Below are 20600 nucleotides of genomic sequence, written 5' to 3' on the forward strand. Positions count from 1 at the left end.
CAGTCCAGCGGCTGAAACTGTTCTCCGTCAACGGGGTGTACCCAGCGCCGGTAGAGCCGAGCGAGCGGGAGAGAGACAGAGCCCGAGCAAGGGGAACTGAGCGAGAGCCAGCCCAGCGGCTGAAACTGTTCGCCGTCAACGGGGTGTACCCAGCGCCGGTTGCCCTGCCGAGAAAAGGGAAAGCACTGAAGCCGACGCGCAGGCTGTGAACCTGAAAGCCAGCGGCCGTCGCCCGTGGGGAAAGTGTACCCCTCCCGCCAGGGAAGAAACGCGGGAAGCCGCCATTAGGCGGGGAAGAAGACAGAAGCGGGAAACCGCCATTGAAGTGGGCGGGGAGAGAAGATAAGCGCGGGAAACCGCCATTTTCGCGGGAACCGCCATCTTGAAAGAAAAAAAAAAATTTTAAAGAAATAATTCGTGGTGTTTATCAGGAAGAGAGGAAGATGCCTAAGCATGGTAACATCAACGATTTTAATTCCGAGGTAGAATACTGGGCCACGTATGTGGAACGCATTGAGATCTATTGTGAGGCCAATAAAATAGAAGAAGATGACAAAGCTATAACCTTGCTAAACTCGATGGGCGCGAAGACATACGGGCTCTTGAAGCATCTACTATCACCAGCTAAACCGGCGGATCAGACTTTTGATGATATTGTGGCTGTTCTGAAGGATCACTTGAACCCCACACCGTTGATGTTGGCGGAACGATTCAAACTCTATGCGAGAACGCAACGGAAAGACGAAAGCAACGCAGAATACTTGGTCGAACTGCGTAGACTAGCGAAATACTGCCAGTTTGGAGGGAATCTGACAGAGGCATTGCGAGACAAGTTCGTGTGCGGATTGGCAAAGGAAGGAACGCAAAAGCGACTGCTCGAAGAGAACAACCTTACACTTGACAGGGCTGTCCTTATTGCAGCATCGCACGAAGCCGCAGCGAAGGGAACTGCGGAAATGCAGCTAAAGACAGCGGCACTCAGTGTGGATCAAATTACCTCGACAACAACAAAATGTTATCGTTGTGGGAAGACAACACACAACCAGAACCAATGCTGGTTTAAGAACCAGGAATGTAGGAAATGTGGCAAACTGGGTCACATAGCTAAGGTATGCCGGTCAGGGAAGAAGACCAACAACCAAAGGACCAACAACCAAAGGAAGCCATCACAGGAAAAGTACAACAAGGTCCACAAGGTGGCTGAGAAGAGTTCAGACGAACATAATTCGGACTCAGACCCAAACGGCCAGGAGCTGGGTAGTCTGAGAATTCACAATGTGAGTAAGGAAGCTGACCTACAAACTATCTGGGTCATGCTAAAAATAGCTGGAGTCCAAGTGAAAATGGAGTTGGACACTGGATCAGCTCTATCAGTCATAAATCGAAGGGATTACCACCAGCTATTCTCGCATATACCCTTAAGAGATACCAAGTTCGTATTGCAGACATACACGGGGCATAAAGTATACCCCATGGGAAAGATAAGAGTCAAGGTGAGAGATGGGGTAAAGAACACCCAAGAATGAACTTATACGTAGTACCTGAGGGAGGACCACCACTTCTAGGACGGGAGTGGATCAAGAAAATAGACATGGAATGGCACTATCTAAAAGCCATAACGAGTGAGGACTCGGTGCAGACAATCAGCTCAGATTCTGAATCAGATGACGATAAGACCAACCCAAATGTGAAAGACAAGGCTAAAATGGACTTGCCGACTAAGGTTGGAAAAACGAAGGCATGCAGAAAGGCTTATGCTCCAGAGAAGAACAAAGTTTCAGAACAGATCTCCACCGAACAACAACAACATAGTTTGACAGAGAATTCTGAGTCTGTTCAGTTTAAGGACATATCCATGACGGAAGAACACCGAGCTCGGACTCAACTTTATTTCAAATTACGACAACAATTAGAACAATTGAGTCACCGTCTCGTACAAGAGATGAAAACAATGAAAAAGTTCTATGACACCGAATGGGAGAATCTGGAAAGACAACAGAAGCAGCTAGCTCAAGCAGAGAGCGACCATAGAGCCATCGTGACCAATCACCGATCACATCTCCCTTATGATGTTCAGGAGTTAGAATATTTGCAGAAAGAAGCAAATGAAGAGGAATCTTCAGGAAGCCAGGATTTTATTCCAGTTCTTCTCTACGACTCCTTACAAGCAGAGGTTGAGAAGTTGAAGGAACAGTATGAACAGGCCCAGGCTACAATCCTGGAGGGGGTTAACTCGGCAACCTCCGAAAAGCTAGTTTCAGTGGAAGCATATGAGCAACTAAAGGTTGAACATGAGCAAGAAGTCCAAAGGCTGCAGGAAATTCTTGATGAGCTCAAGGCCAAGACAGACTCATCGGTGGAAGTTCCATCCATAGATGAGAAACTAGAGGTGAAAGACATGGCAGAACATGAAAGTCAAGATGTCCAAGAACTCATAAAAATATTGAAGGAAACCCAAGACAAATATGAGGCGGCAATGACCGAGGTTCAACAACTTGAAGAACAGATTCAACTGGGAATTCTTTCAGTGAATGAAAAGGCAACTGTAAGAAACACAGAGACTGTAAGAATGGCCCCTGAACATGAGCTAGAGAGCATCAAGGCGCAACTTCTCCGAACGCTTAAAGCCAAAGTACAAGAGGAAAAAAAGGTGAAAGCATTGGAGGAAATGGTGGATGAAATGGAGAAGACTCTGATCCACAGGGTCCCCGTGGAAGAGTTAACGGTCAGCCAACTCCTTCATATGCTGAGAGACAAGACTCTGCAATGGGAACCATTTGAACACGAGCTTCAATCTTCAAAGGGAAGGGGTTCGGAGCTCTCAAAAGTTTGGGGAATAGTTGAGGTTGCAACACAGATTTTACGGGGCTGCCAAAAGTACGCTGAATCACGTCAATGTGAACTACAGAATGTTGAAACAGCTGCTCCAGTAGAAGGATTGAATAGCCCGATCAATCAATCCCCAATGGAAGGGGAAGTATTGGAATCACAAATGAGGTCATTAGTGAAGGATTGGCAGGAAACCCAGGAAGAGCGGGATGTAAATGAACGCATGAAGAAGTCTCTTCAGGAAAGATGTCTAGGGAGGGAACAACAGTCGGCTAATGTCCAGTTGGGTAAGGAAGAAGTAGCAGGCCCTCTCGCTAGACTAGCTCAGGACGACACCGAATATTACCATGACCTGTTGAGTGACACGGAATATTACGATGACTTGGTCTGCCCAGCTTGTGATGAAAACTCCCAAAGTGCAGAAATCAGGATGAAGCACTTAAAGCCTAAGGAACATAGGGAGATGGTGGCGCTACAGCTGGCAGCGGATAAGGGAGCCCCGAGAGTCTCCAAGAAGCAGAAAAGAAAAAGACGAAGCAGAAGATGATAACCATCTAAATCATTATCACTTCTACCAGATCATGCACGGGGGCCCTACGAAGGGGGCCAAATCAGTTGGAAAGTAGGGAAAATTACCAAGGCAGTCCAGCTGTTTGTAAAAGTCAGCACTGCTGGTTCAGCAGGACGGAAGTTCAAGCTGTTAAGCCAAGGGAAAGACTATTGGATGAGTCACGCTAGAAATGTGAACCGGCTACACCACAGAGATGTTGTTCGGACCGAGTCAAGACCAGAGACTGAATCTGTGAACTGTTCCCGCAGAGACTGAATCTGTGAACTGTTTCCCGCAGAGACTATATCTGTGAATTGTTTTACATGAAGTTGATTATATGTTATGTTTAATGGGGAATAAGTATGTTGTAAGCTAAAAAGGGAGGATTGTAGTGTATGTACCCGTCTACCTTTAAGAGAACTATTGTATGTAACCGTTCACCTTTAAGAGAACTATTTTAGGTGTGGCACTACTTTGTTTGGCTTCTGTATACTGTAATACCGACGGTGACCACACCAGTATATAAGTGTTGTGTCAGGATTTATTGGGCAGATTCGCCCTGACCTTCGAATAGTAAAGTCCTGCTTTAAGTTACTCTGGTAGCCTGTGTATTAATTAACTAAACAACCCACAGACTTTACATTACCCTCTCTAGATCTTTTCATTGCTAACTGCCGATGTGATACCGGCCGTTTCCATTTCTCTGCTACCGTCTCTCACTCCAACCTAGTTCCCTCTGTATTTGCAGCACTCCGTTCTCTCCGATCCAGCCCTAACATTATCATTAAAACTGCTGATAAGGGTGGTGCTGTTGTTGTTTGGCGAACCAACATCTACCATGCGGAAGCTAAACACCAACTCTCCAACACCTCCTTCTACCTCTGCCTGGACCATGATCCCACTAGCAAACATGAAGCCATTGTTTCCAAGTGTGTCACTGACCTCATCTCCTCTGGAGATCTTCCCTCCATGGCCACCAACCACAAAGTCCCCCAACCCCGCACAGCCCGCTTCTATCTCCTTCCCAAGATCCACAAACAGGACTGCCCCGGGAGACCCATCGTTTCAGCCTGTTCTTGCCCCACGGAACTTATCTCTTCCTATCTCGACTTTATTTTTTCTCCCCTTGTCCAATCTCTTCCCACCTACTTTCGTGACTCTTCCGACGCCGTCCGTCGCTTTAACAGTTTCCAGTTTCCTGACCCCAACAATCTCCTTTTCACTATGGACGTCCAATCCCTCTACACCTCCATCCCCCACCAGGACAACCTTCGGGGGCTCCGTGTCTTCCTTGAACAGAGGCCCAACCAATCCCCATTAACCGCCACCCTCCTCCGCCTGGCTGAAGTTGTTCTCACATTGAACAACTTCTCCTTTGACTCCACTCACTTCCTCCAAATTAAAGGTGTTGCTATGGGAACCCACATGGGCCCTAGCTATGCCTGCCTGTTCATGGGATATATGGAAAATTCCTTGTTCCAGTCCTACTCAGGTCCCCTCGCTCACCTCTTTTTCTGGTACATCGATGACTGTATTGGTGCCGTTTCCTGCTCTCGCCCTGAACTAGATAAACTCATTCACTTTACTTCCAATTTCCACGCTTCCCTTACATTCACATGGTCCATCTCCAAATCTTCCCTTCCCTACCTTGACTTGTCCATCTCCATTTCTGGTGATCGGCTTTCGACAATCATCCACTACACGCCCAGCGGCTCCCACAGCTACCTGGAATAAACTTCCTCCCACCCCGCTTCCTGTAAGCACTCTATTCCATTCTCCCAGTTTCTCCATCTCCGCAGCATCTGTTCCGACGATGCCTCCTTCTATACCAATGCTTCCGATATGTCTTCCTTTTTCCTCAACCGAGGATTCCCCTCTACTGTGGTTGACACGGCCCTTGACTGTGTCCGTTCTCTTTCCCGCACTTCTGCTCTCACTCTCACCTTCCCTCCCAGAACGATGATAGGGTTCCCCTTGTCCTCACCTTTCACCCCAGCAGCCTCCACATTCAAGGGATCATCCTCCACCATTTCCGCCACCTCCAACTTGATCCCACCACCAAGCACATCTTTGCCTCACATCACCTTGCAGCACTCCCAAGGGACTGCTCCCTCCTCGACACCCTGGTCCTCTCTTCAATCACCCGCAACAGCCCTTCTGCATCACCTGGCAACTTCCCGTGCAAGCGCAGGAGATGCAACACATGCCCTTTTACCTCCTCCCTTCCCACTGTCCAGGGCTGTTCGTTGTATCCCTGCTCACGATGCGGTCCCCTCTACAATGGGGCACCAAACGCAGATTGGGTGACAGCTTTGTGGAACACCTCCATTCAGTCTGTAATGGTGACCCTGAGCTTCCGGTCGCCTGTCACTTTAATTCACCGCTTCACTCCCGCTCTGATCTCTCTGTCTGCCGGACTCAACATTGAGTTCAACAATTTCAGATAATTATCCCTGCCCCCATTTTTCATGCAATATGATTTTTGCCGCTCTCATTTGCAACATTTTATCTTTCTGGCCTCTTGCAAAAGTACAGGATGTTCTTTTAATTCATTCCTCCCCTCCTAACCCCCCGCCCCTCTGTCTCTGCACCTGCTTCATATCTATTATATCTCCAGCTTTTTCCTGTACTGATGAAGGTTACCAAACCTGAAACATTAACTTTGTTTCTCTCTCCACGGATGCTGCCTGGCCTGCTGTGTATTTCCAGCATTTTCTGTTGTTATTTTAGAAGTGTAATATAGTTTGCCCAGGGAATGAAATTCCCGGACTGAGGCGGGAGTAGCGTAATCTAGGTGGCATTGTGAAATAAATTCCTGTACTGGGGAGAGGGCAGTGTAATCAAGTTCGCCCCGGGAAAGTACTTACTGAACTGAGGCGGAAGATGTGTAAATAAGGCGACCCTGAGAATGAAATTCCTGGATTGAGGATGGAGCAGTGTAATCTAGGTGGTCCTGGGAATGAAATTCCTGGACTAAGCTGGGAGCAGGGTAAACGTGTATGCACTGGGACTGAAATTTCGGTGTGAGGTTGGAGCAATGTAAACTAGGTGGCCCTGCAAACTAATTTTCCGCCATAACCCTGGAATTTCATTTCCAGCCTGCTTAGATTACTCTGCGCCTGTCTCAGTCCAGGAATTTCATTCCCGAGGTCACCAAGATTACACAGCGACATTCTCTCTCCAGGAATTTCGTTCCCATGGCTACCCAGATTAAGCTGCTCCTGCCCAAAGAATGAAATTCCTGGATTGAGGCAGGGGCAGTGTAAAGAAATTGGCCCTGGGAAGTAAATACCTAAATTGAGATGGGTGCAGTGTATTCTAGGCGGCTCTGGGAATTAAATTCCTGGAATGAGACGGGAGCAGTGTTAACTAGATTGTGCTGGGAATGAAATTCCTGGACTGAGGGGGGGAACAGTGTAATCTAGCTAGCCATGGGAATGAAATTCCTGGACTGAGGCAGGAGCAGTGTAATCTAGGCAGCCCTGGAAATGACATTTCTGGACAGAGACGGGATTAATGTAATCTAGGTGTCCCCGAGAATGAAATTCCTGGACTGAGCCAGGAGCTGTGTAATCAAGGCAGTCTGCGAATTAACTATTTTATAGTGGAGGGAACACTGTAATCTAGACGGCCCTGGGAATAATATTCCTGGATTATGGCGGAACTAATGTAATCTAGGTGGCCCTGGGAATGATATTCCTGGATTGAGGCGGAAGCAGTGTAATCTAGATGTCCCTGGGAATTAAATTCCTGGATTGAGGCAGAAGCAGTGTAATCTAGACGTCCCTGGGAATTAAATTCCTGGATTGAGGCGTGAGATGTGTAAAGTAGGCAGCCCTTGGTATGAAAATCCTGGATTGAGGCTGGAAATGTGTAATCTAGGCGGCCCTGTTAGTGATATTCCTGGACTGAGGTGGGATCAGTGTAAACTCGGTGGCCCGGGGAATTAATTTCTTGGAATTGGGTGAGAAATGTGTAAACTAGGCAACACTGGGACTGAAATTCCTGGACTGAGGAGGGAGCAGTCTAAACTAGGCTTCCCTGGGAATAAAATTCCTGGATTTAGGTGGCAGATGTGTAATCTAGGCTGCCCCGGGAATAAAATCCCTGGCCTAAGGTGGGAGCATTGTAAACTCGGTCACCCTGTGAAAAAAGTACCTGGACTGAGGTGGGAGCAGTGGACCTGGGAATGAATTTCCTGTACTAAGGCTGGAGCAGTGTAATCGAGGTCGCTCCGGGAAAGGAACTCCTGGACATCGGTGGGAGCCGTGTAAACTAGGTGACACTGGGAATGAAAATCCTGTACTGAGGCGGTAGCAATGTAATCTCAGCAGCCCCGGAAATTTAGTTCCTGGACTGAGATGGGAGCAATGGAAACTAGGCGGCCCTGGGACTGCAATTCCAGGATTGGCGCATGAGCACTGTAAACTACGTGGCCCTTTGAATTAATTTCCTGGAATGAGGTGGGAGCACTAAACCCAGGTGCGACTGTGAAGGAATTCCTCAACTCATGCAGGAGCTGTTTTAACAGGGCGAACTTGCAAATGAAATCCCTGGATTGAGGCAGGAGCAGTGTAATCTAGGTGGCCCTGGGAATGGAATTCCTGGATCGTGGATGGAGCAGTTTAAACTAGCCACCTTGGGGAATGAAATTCCTGGAATGAGGCGGGAGCAATCTAAACTATGTGAGCCTGTGAATGAAATTCCTGGATTGAGGCAGGAGCATGGTAATATAGGCAGCCTGGGAATTAAATTCCTGGATTGTGGCGGGAACAGTGTAAACTCCGGGGCCCTGGGAATGCAATTCGTACTCTGAGCTGGGAGCAGTTTAAACTAGTTGGCCCTGGGCATGAAATTCCTGGACTGATGCGAGGGCAGTGTAATCTAGGCGTCCCTGGGTATGAAATTTAAGGACTGAGGTGGGAGCCCTGTAATCTAGGCGGCCCTGTGAATGAAATTCCTGAATTGAGGCGGCATTTGTGTATACTAGGTAACCCTGAGAGTTAAATTCGTGGACTGAGGCAGGAACAGTGTATTCGAGGTGGCTCTGGGAATGAAGAATTCCTGGATTGAGGCGGTAGCATTGTAAACTAGGTGGCCCCTGTAATTAAATTCCTGTATAGAGGCGGGTGTAGCTTTATCTTGGGGCCATGTGAATGAAACACCTGGACTGAGGTGGGAGCATTGGAAACTAGGTGGCCCTGGGAATGAAATATCTTGCTTTAGGCATGTGCAGTGTAAACTAGGAAGCCCTACGAACGATATTCCTGGATTGAGTCGGGAGCACTGCAAACTAGGAGGCCCTGGGAATGAAATACCTGGACTGAGGCGGGAGCACTGTAACCTCGGATGCCTTGGGAATGAAATTCCTGTATTGAGGAGGGACCAGTGGTAACTAGGAAGCCTCGGAAATGAAATTCATGGATTGAGGAGGGGCCAATGGAAACTTGGCTGCCATGGGAAGGAAATTCCTGGAGTGAGGAGGGAGCAGTGGAAACTAGGCAGCCCTGGGAATGAAATTCCTGGACCGAGGCGTGAGCAGTGTAGTCTGGGTCGCCATGGGAAGGAAATTCCTGTGTTGATGCAGCAGCAGTGGCAGTCTTGGAATGGAATTCCTGTACTGAGGCGGGAGCAGTGTAATCTATGCAGCCCTGGGATTGGAATCCCTGGACTGAGTTGGGATACGTGTAAACTCGGTGGCCCTTGGAATTACATTCTTGGATTTGGGTGGGAGATGTGTTAAATAGGCATCACTGGGAATTAACATCCTGGATTGAGGAGGGAGCAGTCTAAACTAGGCGTCCCTGGAAATTATATTCCTGGATTTAGGCGGGAGATGTGCAATCCAGGCTGCCCCGTGAAACATTTCTCTGGCCTAAGGTGGGGGCAGTGTAAACTTGGTGACCCCAGGAATAAAACTCCAGTGCTGAGGCGGTAGCAGTGTAATCTCGGCAGCCCCGGAAATTATATTCATGGAGTGAGCCGGGAGCAGTGTAAACTGGGTGCCATGATGATTGCAATTCCTGGATTGAGGCGTGACCACTGCAAACTATGTGGCCGTGGGAATTAATTTCCTGGAACGAGGTGGGAGCAGTGAAACCTAGGTGCGACTGGGAATCTAATACAGGCGACCCTGGGAACGTAATACCAGGACTGATGCGGGAGCAGTGTAAATTTGGCTGAACTGGGACTACATTCCTGGATTGAGGCGGGAGCACTGTAAAATAAGTGGCTTTGGGAAATAAATTACTAAATTGAGATGGTGCAGAGTATTCTAGGGGGCCCTAGGAATTAATTTCCTGGTTTGAGATAGGGGCAGTGTAAATTAGATTGCGCTGGGAATGAAATTCATGGTCTGAGGGGTTAACTGTAATCTAGATTGCCATGGGAATGAAATTGCTGGATTCAGATTGGTGCAGTGTAAACGAGGCCGTCCTGGGAATTTAATTCATGGACTGAACTGGACGCAGAATAATGTAGGTGTCCCCGAGAATTCGATTATACTGCTTCCACCTCAGTCGAGGATTTTGATTCCCAGGACTGCCCAGTTCACGCTGCTCCCTCCTCAATCCAGGAATTTCATTCCCCTGGCTGCCCAGACTACACTACTCCTGCTTCGGTCCAGGAATTTCTTTCCCAGAGCCGCCTAGTTAAGACTGCACCCGCCACAGTCCATGAATTTCATTCACAAAACTGCATATTTTGCACATCTCAGGCCTCAATCCAGGCATTTCATTCCCAGAGCCACCTATTATACACAGCTCCCACTTCATTCTAGGACTTTCTTACCCAGGGCCGCCTAGATTACACTGCAACCGCCTCAATCCTGGAATGTCATACCCAGTGCCACCCAGATTACATTGCTCCAGCCTCAATCCAGGGATTTACTTCCCAGGGACACATAGATTACCTTATTTCCACTATAATCCTGGAATTTCATTCCCAGCCTGCTTAGATTACACTGCGCCTGCCTCAATCCAGGAATTTCATTCCCGGGGCCACCAAAATTACACAGCTACAGTCTCTCTCCAGGAATTTCATTCCCATGGCTACCTACATTAAGCTGCTCCTGCCCAAAGAATGAAATTCCTTGATTGAGGCAGGAGCAGTGTAATCTAGGCAGCCTGAGAATGAAATTCCTCGATTATGGCGGAAATATTGTAATCTAGGTAGCTCTGGGAATTAAATTCCTGGATTCAGGCGGGAGCAATGCAAACTCGGTGGCCTTTGGTAGGAAATTACTGGATTGAGGTGGGAGCGGTGTAATCTAGACTGCCCTGAGTAAAAAAATCCTGGACTGAGATGGGAGCAGTGAAAACTAGGTTGCCCTGGGAATGAAATTCCTGAATTGAGGCGGAAGCAGTGTAATCTAGACGTCCCTGGGAATTAAATTCCTGGATTGAGGCAGAAGCAGTGTAATCTAGATGTCCCTGGGAATTAAATTCCTGGATTGAGGCGTGAGATGTGTAAAGTAGGCAGCCCTTGGTATGAAAATCCTGGATTGAGGCTGGAAATGTGTAATCTAGGCGGCCCTGTTAGTGATATTCCTGGACTGAGGTGGGATCAGTGTAAACTCGGTGGCCCGGGGAATTAATTTCTTGGAATTGGGTGAGAAATGTGTAAACTAGGCAACACTGGGACTGAAATTCCTGGACTGAGGAGGGAGCAGTCTAAACTAGGCTTCCCTGGGAATAAAATTCCTGGATTTAGGTGGCAGATGTGTAATCTAGGCTGCCCCGGGAATAAAATCCCTGGCCTAAGGTGGGAGCATTGTAAACTCGGTCGCCCTGTGAAAAAAGTACCTGGACTGAGGTGGGAGCAGTGGACCTGGGAATGAATTTCCTGTACTATGGCTGGAGCAGTGTAATCGAGGTCGCTCTGGGAAAGGAACTCCTGGACATAGGTGGGAGCCGTGTAAACTAGGTGACACTGGGAATGAAAATCCTGTACTGAGGCGGTAGCAATGTAATCTCAGCAGCCCCGGAAATTTAGTTCCTGGACTGAGACGGGAGCAGTGGAAACTAGGCGGCCCTGGGACTGCAATTCCAGGATTGACGCTTGAGCACTGTAAACTACGTGGCCCTTTGAATTAATTTCCTGGAATGAGGTGGGAGCACTAAACCCAGGTGCGACTGTGAAGGAATTCCTCAACTCATGCAGGAGCTGTTTTAACAGGGCGAACTTGCAAATGAAATCCCTGGATTGAGGCAGGAGCAGTGTAATCTAGGTGGCCCTGGGAATGGAATTCCTGGATCGTGGATGGAGCAGTTTAAACTAGCCACCTTGGGGAATGAAATTCCTGGAATGAGGCGGGAGCAATCTAAACTATGTGAGCCTGTGAATGAAATTCCTGGATTGAGGCAGGAGCATGGTAATATAGGCAGCCTGGGAATTAAATTCCTGGATTGTGGCGGGAACAGTGTAAACGCCGGGGCCCTGGGAATGCAATTCGTACTCTGAGCTGGGAGCAGTTTAAACTAGTTGGCCCTGGTCATGAAATTCCTGGACTGATGCGAGGGCAGTGTAATCTAGGCGTCCCTGGGTATGAAATTTAAGGACTGGGGTGGGAGCCATGTAATCTAGGCGGCCCTGTGAATGAAATTCCTGAATTGAGGCGGCATTTGTGTATACTAGGTAACCCTGAGAGTTAAATTCGTGGACTGAGGCAGGAACAGTGTATTCGAGGTGGCTCTGGGAATGAAGAATTCCTGGATTGAGGCGGTAGCATTGTAAACTAGGTGGCCCCTGTAATTAAATTCCTGTAGCGAGGCGGGTGTAGCTTTATCTTGGGGCCATGTGAATGAAACACCTGGAATGAGGTGGAAGCATTGGAAACTAGGTGGCCCTGGGAATGAAATATCTTGCTTTAGGCATGTGCAGTGTAAACTAGGAAGCCCTACGAACGATATTCCTGGATTGAGTCGGGAGCACTGCAAACTAGGAGGCCCTGGGAATGAAATACCTGGACTGAGGCGGGAGCACTGTAACCTCGGATGCCTTGGGAATGAAATTCCTGTATTGAGGAGGGACCAGTGGTAACTAGGAAGCCTCGGAAATGAAATTCATGGATTGAGGAGGGGCCAATGGAAACTTGGCTGCCATGGGAAGGAAATTCCTGGAGTGAGGAGGGAGCAGTGTAAACTCGGTGGCCCTGGGAATGAAATTCCATGCCTAAGGTGGGGGCAGTGTAAACTAAGCGTCCCTTTGTATGAAATTTAATCACTGAGGTGGGAGCCGTGTAATCCAGGCGACCCTGGGAATGAAATTCCCGAATTGAGGCGGCAGATTTGTAAACTAGCAGACCTGAGAATTAAATTCCTGGACTGAGGCGAGAGCAGTGTAATCGAAGTGGCCCTGGGAATGAAGTTTCCTGGTTTGATGCGGGAGCAGTGTAAACTAGGTATCCCTTGGAATGATGTTCCTCGTTTAATGAGGGAGCAATGTAAACTAGGCCACCATGGGAATGAAACTCATGGATTGAGGCGGAAGTAGCATTATCTTGGCGGCCATGTGAAGGAAATTCCTGGATTGACGTGGAATCCATGTAAACTAGGTGTCCCTGGGGATGAAATTCCTGGATTGAGGCGGTGGCAGTGAAATCCAGGGGCCATGGGAATGAAATTCCTGGATTGAGGAGGGTCCAATGGAAACTAGTCAGCCATGGGAATGAAATTCATGGATTGAGGAGGGAGCAATGGAACCTAGGCAGCGCTGGGAAATAAATTTCTGTACTTTTTCGGGAGCAGTGTAATCTAGGTGGCCCCATGAAAGTAATTCCTGGATTGAGGCAGGAGCAGTGTAATCTATGCAGCCTGTGAATTAAATTCCTGGAGTGTGGTGGGAAAAGTGTAAACTCGGTGGCACTGCGATTGAAATTCCTACTCTGAGGCGGGAACAGTGTAATCAGGGCAGCTATGGGAATGCAATTCCTGGATTGAGGAGAGACCCATGGACACTTAATGCTCTGCTAGTAAAATTCCTGGATAGAGGCGAGAACAATGTAAATAGTTGCCCTTGGGATTGAAATTCCTGTACTGAGGCGGTTTCAGTGTAAACTAGATGGCGCAGAGATTGAAGTTACTGGACTGATGGAGGAGCAGTGAAATGTAGGCAGCCATGGGAAAGACATTTCTGGATTGAGAAGGGAGCAATGTAAACTAAGCAGTCCTGGCATTGAAATTTCTGAACTGAGGCGGGAGGAGTGTAATCTAGTCAGCCCTAGGAATGAAATTTCTGGACTGAGGCAGGAGCAGCGTAATACAGGTAGCCCCTGGGATTGAAATTCCTGGACTGTGGCAGGAGCAACGTTAAGACGGTGGCCTGGGAATTACATTCCTGGATTGAGGCTGGAGCAGCGTAATCTAGGCAGTCCTGGGAATGAATTTCTGATACTGTGGCGGGAGCAGTAAACTAAATGACCCTTGGAATTACATTCCTGGACTGAGGCGGAAGGAGTGTAAATTCGGTGGCCATGGGAATGCATTTCCTGGATTGAGGAAGAAACACTGTAAGCAAGGCGGCCCTGGGAATGAAATTCCTGTATTGAGGTGGCAACAGTGTAAACTAGGCTGCCCTGGGATGAAATTCCTCGACTGAGACGGATGCAGTGTAATGTATGTGGCCCCGGGAAGGAAATTACTTGATTAAGGCGGGAGAGACGTCATGGAGGCGAGTCCCATCGTTACATCACTGGAATCATCACTAAGATCCAGCCTATAAAGATCCGTTATTTTTTGTTTCTTTTTCTATCCTAATGTCCTGGTAAGGAATAAATCAGAGAATAGATTCGTGGAAATCTAGTTTTTTCACTGGTCTGAACAGAGTGATCCAAAAAGGAATGGTCCGAAACAGAGTGCTAAGGTTTTGAAATTGGAAAGAGCGGAATTAGAAGCAGAGAGGGAAGGAGGAGGGAATGATAGGATCGGCCAGAGATAAATGTAGGCCAGAGAACCCAGAGCACGGAGGGAGCGCAAGGGAGCGAGGTAAGTGACGTCAGCACAAGGGAATGCCCTGCAAAGAAAATAAATGGTGAGTAGATGGTGATTTTTTAAATTCTTGAGTTTAATTATGTTAAGTTAGTTATTAGTCTATGAAATACAGGCACGACAGGGCTTCTCAGTCCTGTGGAATGCATGTATTCTGCAACGTGCGAATTCATGGCCACTTCACACAGATTTCACATCTTGAGCAGCAGCTTGTGTCAGTGCGGTGCAACCGTGAGGCTGAGAGGTCCGTGGATAGCACGTTTGAGGAGGCGGTCAATCACTAGCATAAGAGTGTGCAGGCATAGTTGGAATGGGTGACCATCAGACAGACAATTAGGACCAGGCAGGAAGTGCAGGAGTCCCCTGAGTGCATGTCACTCTCATACCAGTAGTCGATGTTTCGTCTGGGGAGAACTGCCAGATTCAAATCCATGGCACCAAGTGAGGCTCAGCTGTAGGTGGGGGGAGGAGGAAGATCGGGAAAGCAAAATTGAAAAGAGATTGAATAGTTAGGTGAACAGACAGGCTTTTCACCGGCCGCAGACGTGATTCCAGGGTGGAATGTTGCCTCCCTGGTGCCAGAGACAAAGATGTCACTGAATGGCTGCAGGACATTCTGAGGGGGCAGGGTGAACAGCCAAATGTCGTGTTCCATCTAATCAAATCAAATCAAATCAAATCAACTTTTATTGTCATTGTTAGTGCACAAGTGCAGTACAACGAAATGTAGGCGTGCGGCTCCCGACAGTGTACATTGGGATTAAGACATTTAAACATTCAACATACGTTTGACTTGTAGTATATTAACAGAAACATAACCATAATCAAGTGCATTGACAGATGTGCAGGCTTTAGAGTTTATTTGTGGAGTTCAGTAGGATGACAGCCCTGGGAAAGAAGCTGTTCCTAAATCTGGTCGTACGGGTGCGAATGCATCTGTAGCGTCTCCCAGATGGCAGGAGGGCGAACAGACTGTGGCTGGGGTGGGTAGGGTCTTTGATGATGGACCGTGACCTCCGTAAACAGCGTTTCTGGTATATGTGCTCTATGGTCGGTAGCCGGGTGCCGGTAATGCGTTGGGCAGTTTTGACTACCCGCTGCAGGGCTTTCCGGTCATAGTAGCTACAGCTGCCATACCATATAGTGCAGCGGTAACAATTAGAGAGGATCAGGGGTGACAGGTTACATCCCTTCAGCCTCCTTAGGAAATATAGGCGCTGCTTGGTACCAAAGACATAGGCAGAAATAGGGATGATGTCCTACAGGCAGGTTATAGGGAGCTTGGAATGAGATTAAAAAGCAGGAGCTCGAAGGTAGTAAGCTCGGATTACTCCCAGTGCCACGAACTATTGAGTATAGGAATAGAAGGATAGAACAGATGAATGCATGGCTGGAGAGATGGTGCAAGAGGGAGGGCTTCAGATTGCAGCGATATTGGGACTGGTTCTGGGGGAGATGGGACGAGTACAGGTCAGATGGGTTTGCACCTTAACAGAGCCAGGGCAATTGTTCTGATGGGGGCTGGCCGGGGGTGTGGGGGGGGCGGTGGGTATTGCTGTTGTGGAGGGGAAATCCTATCCTCCAGGGGGGTGGGCACCAGGATGTGGCATTAGAAAGGAGAAACAAGGTGCACAGAGTATTGGGAGAGACAGAGAGCGGTAGAGTATGAAAACGTACGTATTAGGTGGGGTCAGACTAAGAGCTAATCCAAGGATGTCTACGATAGAAACTGAAAATGCTGAAAACATTCGGCAGCTCAGGCAATATCAGGGGAGAGAGAAACAGTGTTAACCTTAAAGGTCCGAGACCCTTCGTCAGAAGTGGAAAAAGTCAGAGTTATAGCACATTGTAAACAGGTGCACGGGCTGGGCAGTGGGAGGGCAGGAAATAACAAATGAGACGGTCTGTGATAGGGTGGAAGGCAGGAGTGATTAAACATGTCAAATGGGGATGGCAGAGTCACCAACAGCTGCCGCCTGAGCTGCAGTTAGCGTGGGAGTGGAGCGGGGAATTAAAGTGACAAGCGCTCCGCTCCCACTCTGACCACTCTGTGTTCAGCCTCTTGCAACATACGCTCAAGGAACAGCACCTCATCTTTCTATTATGCACTTTCCAGCCTTCTGGACTCAACATTGAGTTCAACAATTTCAGGCCATAAACTCTGCCTCTATTTTTACAGGTGCCAGCTGCTGATGATTCTGCCATCCCCATTTTCAACATTGAATCACTCCTGCCTCCCACCCTAAATGAGATCATCCCTTTTGTTCATTCCTCCACTCCCCCCGTTCACTGCCCCCGCATCTGCTTAAAACATGTTACATCTGTAACTATTTCCTGTACTGACGATGGGTCACAGACCTGAAATAATAACGCTTTTCCAATCTCCACGGATGCTGCCTGACCTGCTGAGCGTTTCCAGCAATTTCTGTTGTTACTTCAGACTTCCAGCATCCGCAGCATATAGCTCATGTAAGGATTAAGATAAAATAAAAAGGCCTAGAAATTCAGTTGGGCGCGCCTTAGGAGGAGTAGATCTCGAGCGCTAGGCGCTTAGCGATCTGCGCCTCGCCCCAACTTCAGTACACATTTAGCGCCGGCGCAAAGTCTTAGCGCACGCAGATCATGATGTCATTTCGTCGTGCAACGCCCTTTGTGTGCCCCGAACCGCAACTTCACTCGCGCCGGCCCATTGTGCGCCGGGCGGCCCTAATGACTGTGAAGTGGAACGGTACACAGCCGATGCGGGCCGCGGGGAGCATAAATTAAAGGGCCGTCCTGTACTAGAAATGGTACGGCTGGCTGGGGGGGGGGAGGGGGAGGAGGAGGAGGAGGAGGGTCGGCCTTTCAAAAAAAACAGACCCACCCACCCCCTTTAAGAGCTCACCGGAGCCAGAGTGTCTGCTGTCAATCAGCAGCTCGCCGCACCTGCCCTGCGCCCAACTTCCGCTTTAGCGCCCCGGCCCGCCGGCTTAGCGCCTAAAGAGAGGCGTGCAGCGCCAGTTTTAGCGCTCGAGCAAACTCTTAGGGCGAAGCTAATGAATATCGGAGAAGTGGCCTCGATTTGGCGGCGGGCGCAAACTTTAGCGGCCGCCCGACTTTACCGCCCCAAAAGTGCCTACAATGAATTTCTAGGCCAAACACTTACATTCATATGGCGCCCTAAAAGACCACTCGATATCTCACAGCGCTTTAGAGCCAATGAATTACATTTGGAGTTCATTCACTGTTGTAATGTGAGAAACGTGGCAGCCAACTTGCGCACAGAAAGCTCCAACAAATAGCAATGTGATGATGATCAGATAAACTATGTCTGTTATGTGGATTGAGGAATAAACATTGGCCAGGACACAGGGGATATCTCCCCAACACTTGTTCGAACAAGAGCCATGGGATCTTTTAGTTTCACCTGAGGGAGCAGCTGGTATCCTCGATGACGGCACCTCCAATGTTGCAGCACTCACTCAGTATTGCACCGAAGTGTCAGCCTAGATTTATGTGCTCAATCCAGAGAAGCTAGCATGCTAGAAACTGAGGCACAGTTGACACGGTCAGATTGGTTTACAGTGCATGTGTGTAAACGCACGAAGCATGGCAAATAAGGTTGATAAGCTGCAAGCGCAAATAGCCACATAGAAAAATGGTGTAGTGGCAATAACAGAGACCTGGCTCTAAAAAGGGCAGGAGTGGGTACTAAATAATCCTGGGTATAAGATGTTCGAGAAAGATAGTGAAGGAAAGAACGGTGGTGCGGTGACAGTATTGATTAAGGAGAATATTACATTGCTGGAGAAGTTGTCCTGGAGGGGGTCAAGAACAGATCAATTTGAATCGAGTTAAGAAAAAATAGAGGTATCATTACAATGCGTGGTGAATTCTATAGGTCACCAACTAATGGGAAGGATATAGACGAGCACAGTTGCTGGGAAATTAGAGAGAGGTGGAAGAAATATAGAGTAGTAATAATGGGGGATTTCGATTATCCTAACATATACTCCTGCTGCACTTCAGGATAAGCAAGCCCAGCTGATTGTAACTGAAGTATTATGGATGAGAAAATCCTGCGATATTTTGTCGTCTCATATTCTCTGCACAAGTTGGAAGCAAACAGGTGAAAAAGTACAAGGATTAATCTCTTCCAATTGTGTTCAGATACTTTACAACAGCTTTCGGCGGCACTTTGCCTGTGGGATAAATCGTCTGATTTCGATTCTGAAAAAGGCATTTAGTGGGACATTACCTGGTCAATGATCACTAATTTGTGAAGTCAGTGTCCATTCTTATTGATGTTATTTGCAATGTTTTTTGGAAAATCTCCTGTCAATCAGCTATGATTTGTGCATTTCAACAAAAATGGTGAAAATCAATCTCAAAACACTCTGACAGTGGACTTTTATTTATGAGCTTAGCTGCGTCATATTGCATCCATACATTTTACATAAAATTGCCTGTAATTATTGCATGCCAAGGTCGCAGTTTCTGTATTTTGCTGTTGCATTCACTTTCAGTTCTATATGGAATGGATAGTGTAACCAGGAGTAGGAATCCTTAAGGGATTACCCCTCCCTAACACAGCGGCACTGAAGCAAATTGCTCCGCTCCAAATGCTGTCTGATCCCAGGACACGAAGGCTTCCTGAAATGTTCTGGTCCTTTGTGTCCCTGGTACCTCGGGCGATGCGTTTGTCTGCTGGGCTTAAGGTAGATCTATCATTTAATCTCTCTTGATCCAACATGCATTACTTCCGTGTTGTAATTATTCCCATTTAGTTTATTGATTCCACAAAGTATTCCCTATTGTTCTTACAATGAACCCTGTATTCAGCTCCACAGGTAATATAATTAGATTATATGATTGAATGTCGCCAATGAGTTGCAGATATTTCCCTCAATTCCATCAAACTGCTGCTTTGGCTCTCACTCTGATGTATAATTTCTCTCTTTATTTCCCTTCCTCGCAGTGAACTTAGTGACGATTGTGATCCTGTCTCGGGGAAAGTGCGGTCTCTCCACATGTGTCACTCGGTACCTGGTGGCGATGGCTGCGGCGGATCTACTGGTCATTATCCTCGACCTGATATTGAGGCATATTCCTATTCTTTATAGGGAACAATTTCGTTTCATGCGGTCCTTCCACATGTGTAATATCCACGCCGCCCTGCTTTATGCAGCCACAGACTGTTCTGTCTGGTTCACCGTCGCTTTCACCTTTGATCGATTTGTGGCCATTTGTAGCCAGGAGCTGAAAAGTAAGCATTGCACCGTGAAAACAGCGGCTGTGGTTCTGGGAACAGTGACTGTCCTGGGCGGTTTAAAAAACATCACCTGGTATTTTATGTTCACAGATTTATATACGCTTCAGAACTTCCCCTGGTTTTGTTATGTCTCAATCGATGTTGTGTTGTCACGGGTCTGGGGCTCAATCGAGCTCCTTCATTATATTCTCACACCGGGGGTCCCATTTGTGGTGATTCTGCTGCTCAATGCTGTCACTGTCAGACACATTTTAGTGTCCAGCAGAGCCCGCAGGAGACTCCGGGGTCCCAGCAGTGGGGAGAGTCCCAGAGACCCAGAGATGGAGAGCCGCAGGAAATCCATCATTTTACTGCTTGTTATCTCCGGCAATTTCATCCTGTTATGGGCAGTGTATTTGGTGTCTTACATATGGGGCAGGATGTGGGATTTGGGAATTCGGTTTGTATTTCCACCTAGTTATGTACAGGAACTGGGATTGATGCTGCAGCTGCTGAGTTGCTGCACAAACACTGTGATTTATGCCGTGACCCAGACTAAGTTCAGAGAGCAGTTGAAGAATGTCGTGAAATATCCCTTTACTCTGATTGTAAAATTCATTAAAGAATGAGAAGAAGCAGAGAATTTGCAGCCTGAGAGCTCCCTGGGCCTGATATTGTGGCGAGCCGCTCTCCCCCGGCCCGGGCCGGTGATCAGGGTGAACAGTAGCACGCTCACACATACACTGTCTACACTGGGCTCACTGTTAGGGAAGCGGCCATCTGTCAGGCACCATTTGAAGGGCACCAGCACATTAGACAAAGATGGCCACCCCTAATGCGCCGCCTGAAGCAGCGCAACTCCCGCGCTCACCAAGATGGCGGCTGCCTTGCCCGAGACAATGATGGTGATGCCACTCCCAGAACAAAGCAGCGGGAGCTGCTTTTTGCCCAGCAAAAAGATGGTGGCAACCGTGCCAAGCACAAGGATGGCGGCATCCACGCCCCG

The 20600-nt window shown here is 48.0% G+C and overlaps 1 protein-coding gene across 2 annotated transcripts in view; it reads left to right on the plus strand.

The window, feature by feature from the left end:
• The window catches only part of LOC147091462 (putative G protein-coupled receptor 139), a 54986-nt gene extending 34760 nt beyond the window's left edge, over nucleotides 1–20226 (plus strand). For both annotated transcript variants that reach the window (XM_085976558.1, XM_085976559.1), the window contains exon 2: nucleotides 19322–20226. In XM_085976558.1, coding sequence (XP_085832684.1) covers nucleotides 19322–20223 — 902 coding nt within the window. In that variant the 3' untranslated portion in view covers nucleotides 20224–20226. The remainder of the gene's footprint in view (nucleotides 1–19321) is intronic.
• The last annotated feature ends 374 nt before the right edge of the window (nucleotides 20227–20600 follow it).

The sequence above is a fragment of the Somniosus microcephalus genome, unplaced genomic scaffold (assembly GCF_052327205.1).
Source record: "Somniosus microcephalus isolate GS21.2 unplaced genomic scaffold, FLI_Smic_1.0 unresolved_chr3, whole genome shotgun sequence".
Classification (NCBI taxonomy): Eukaryota; Metazoa; Chordata; class Chondrichthyes; order Squaliformes; family Somniosidae; genus Somniosus; species Somniosus microcephalus.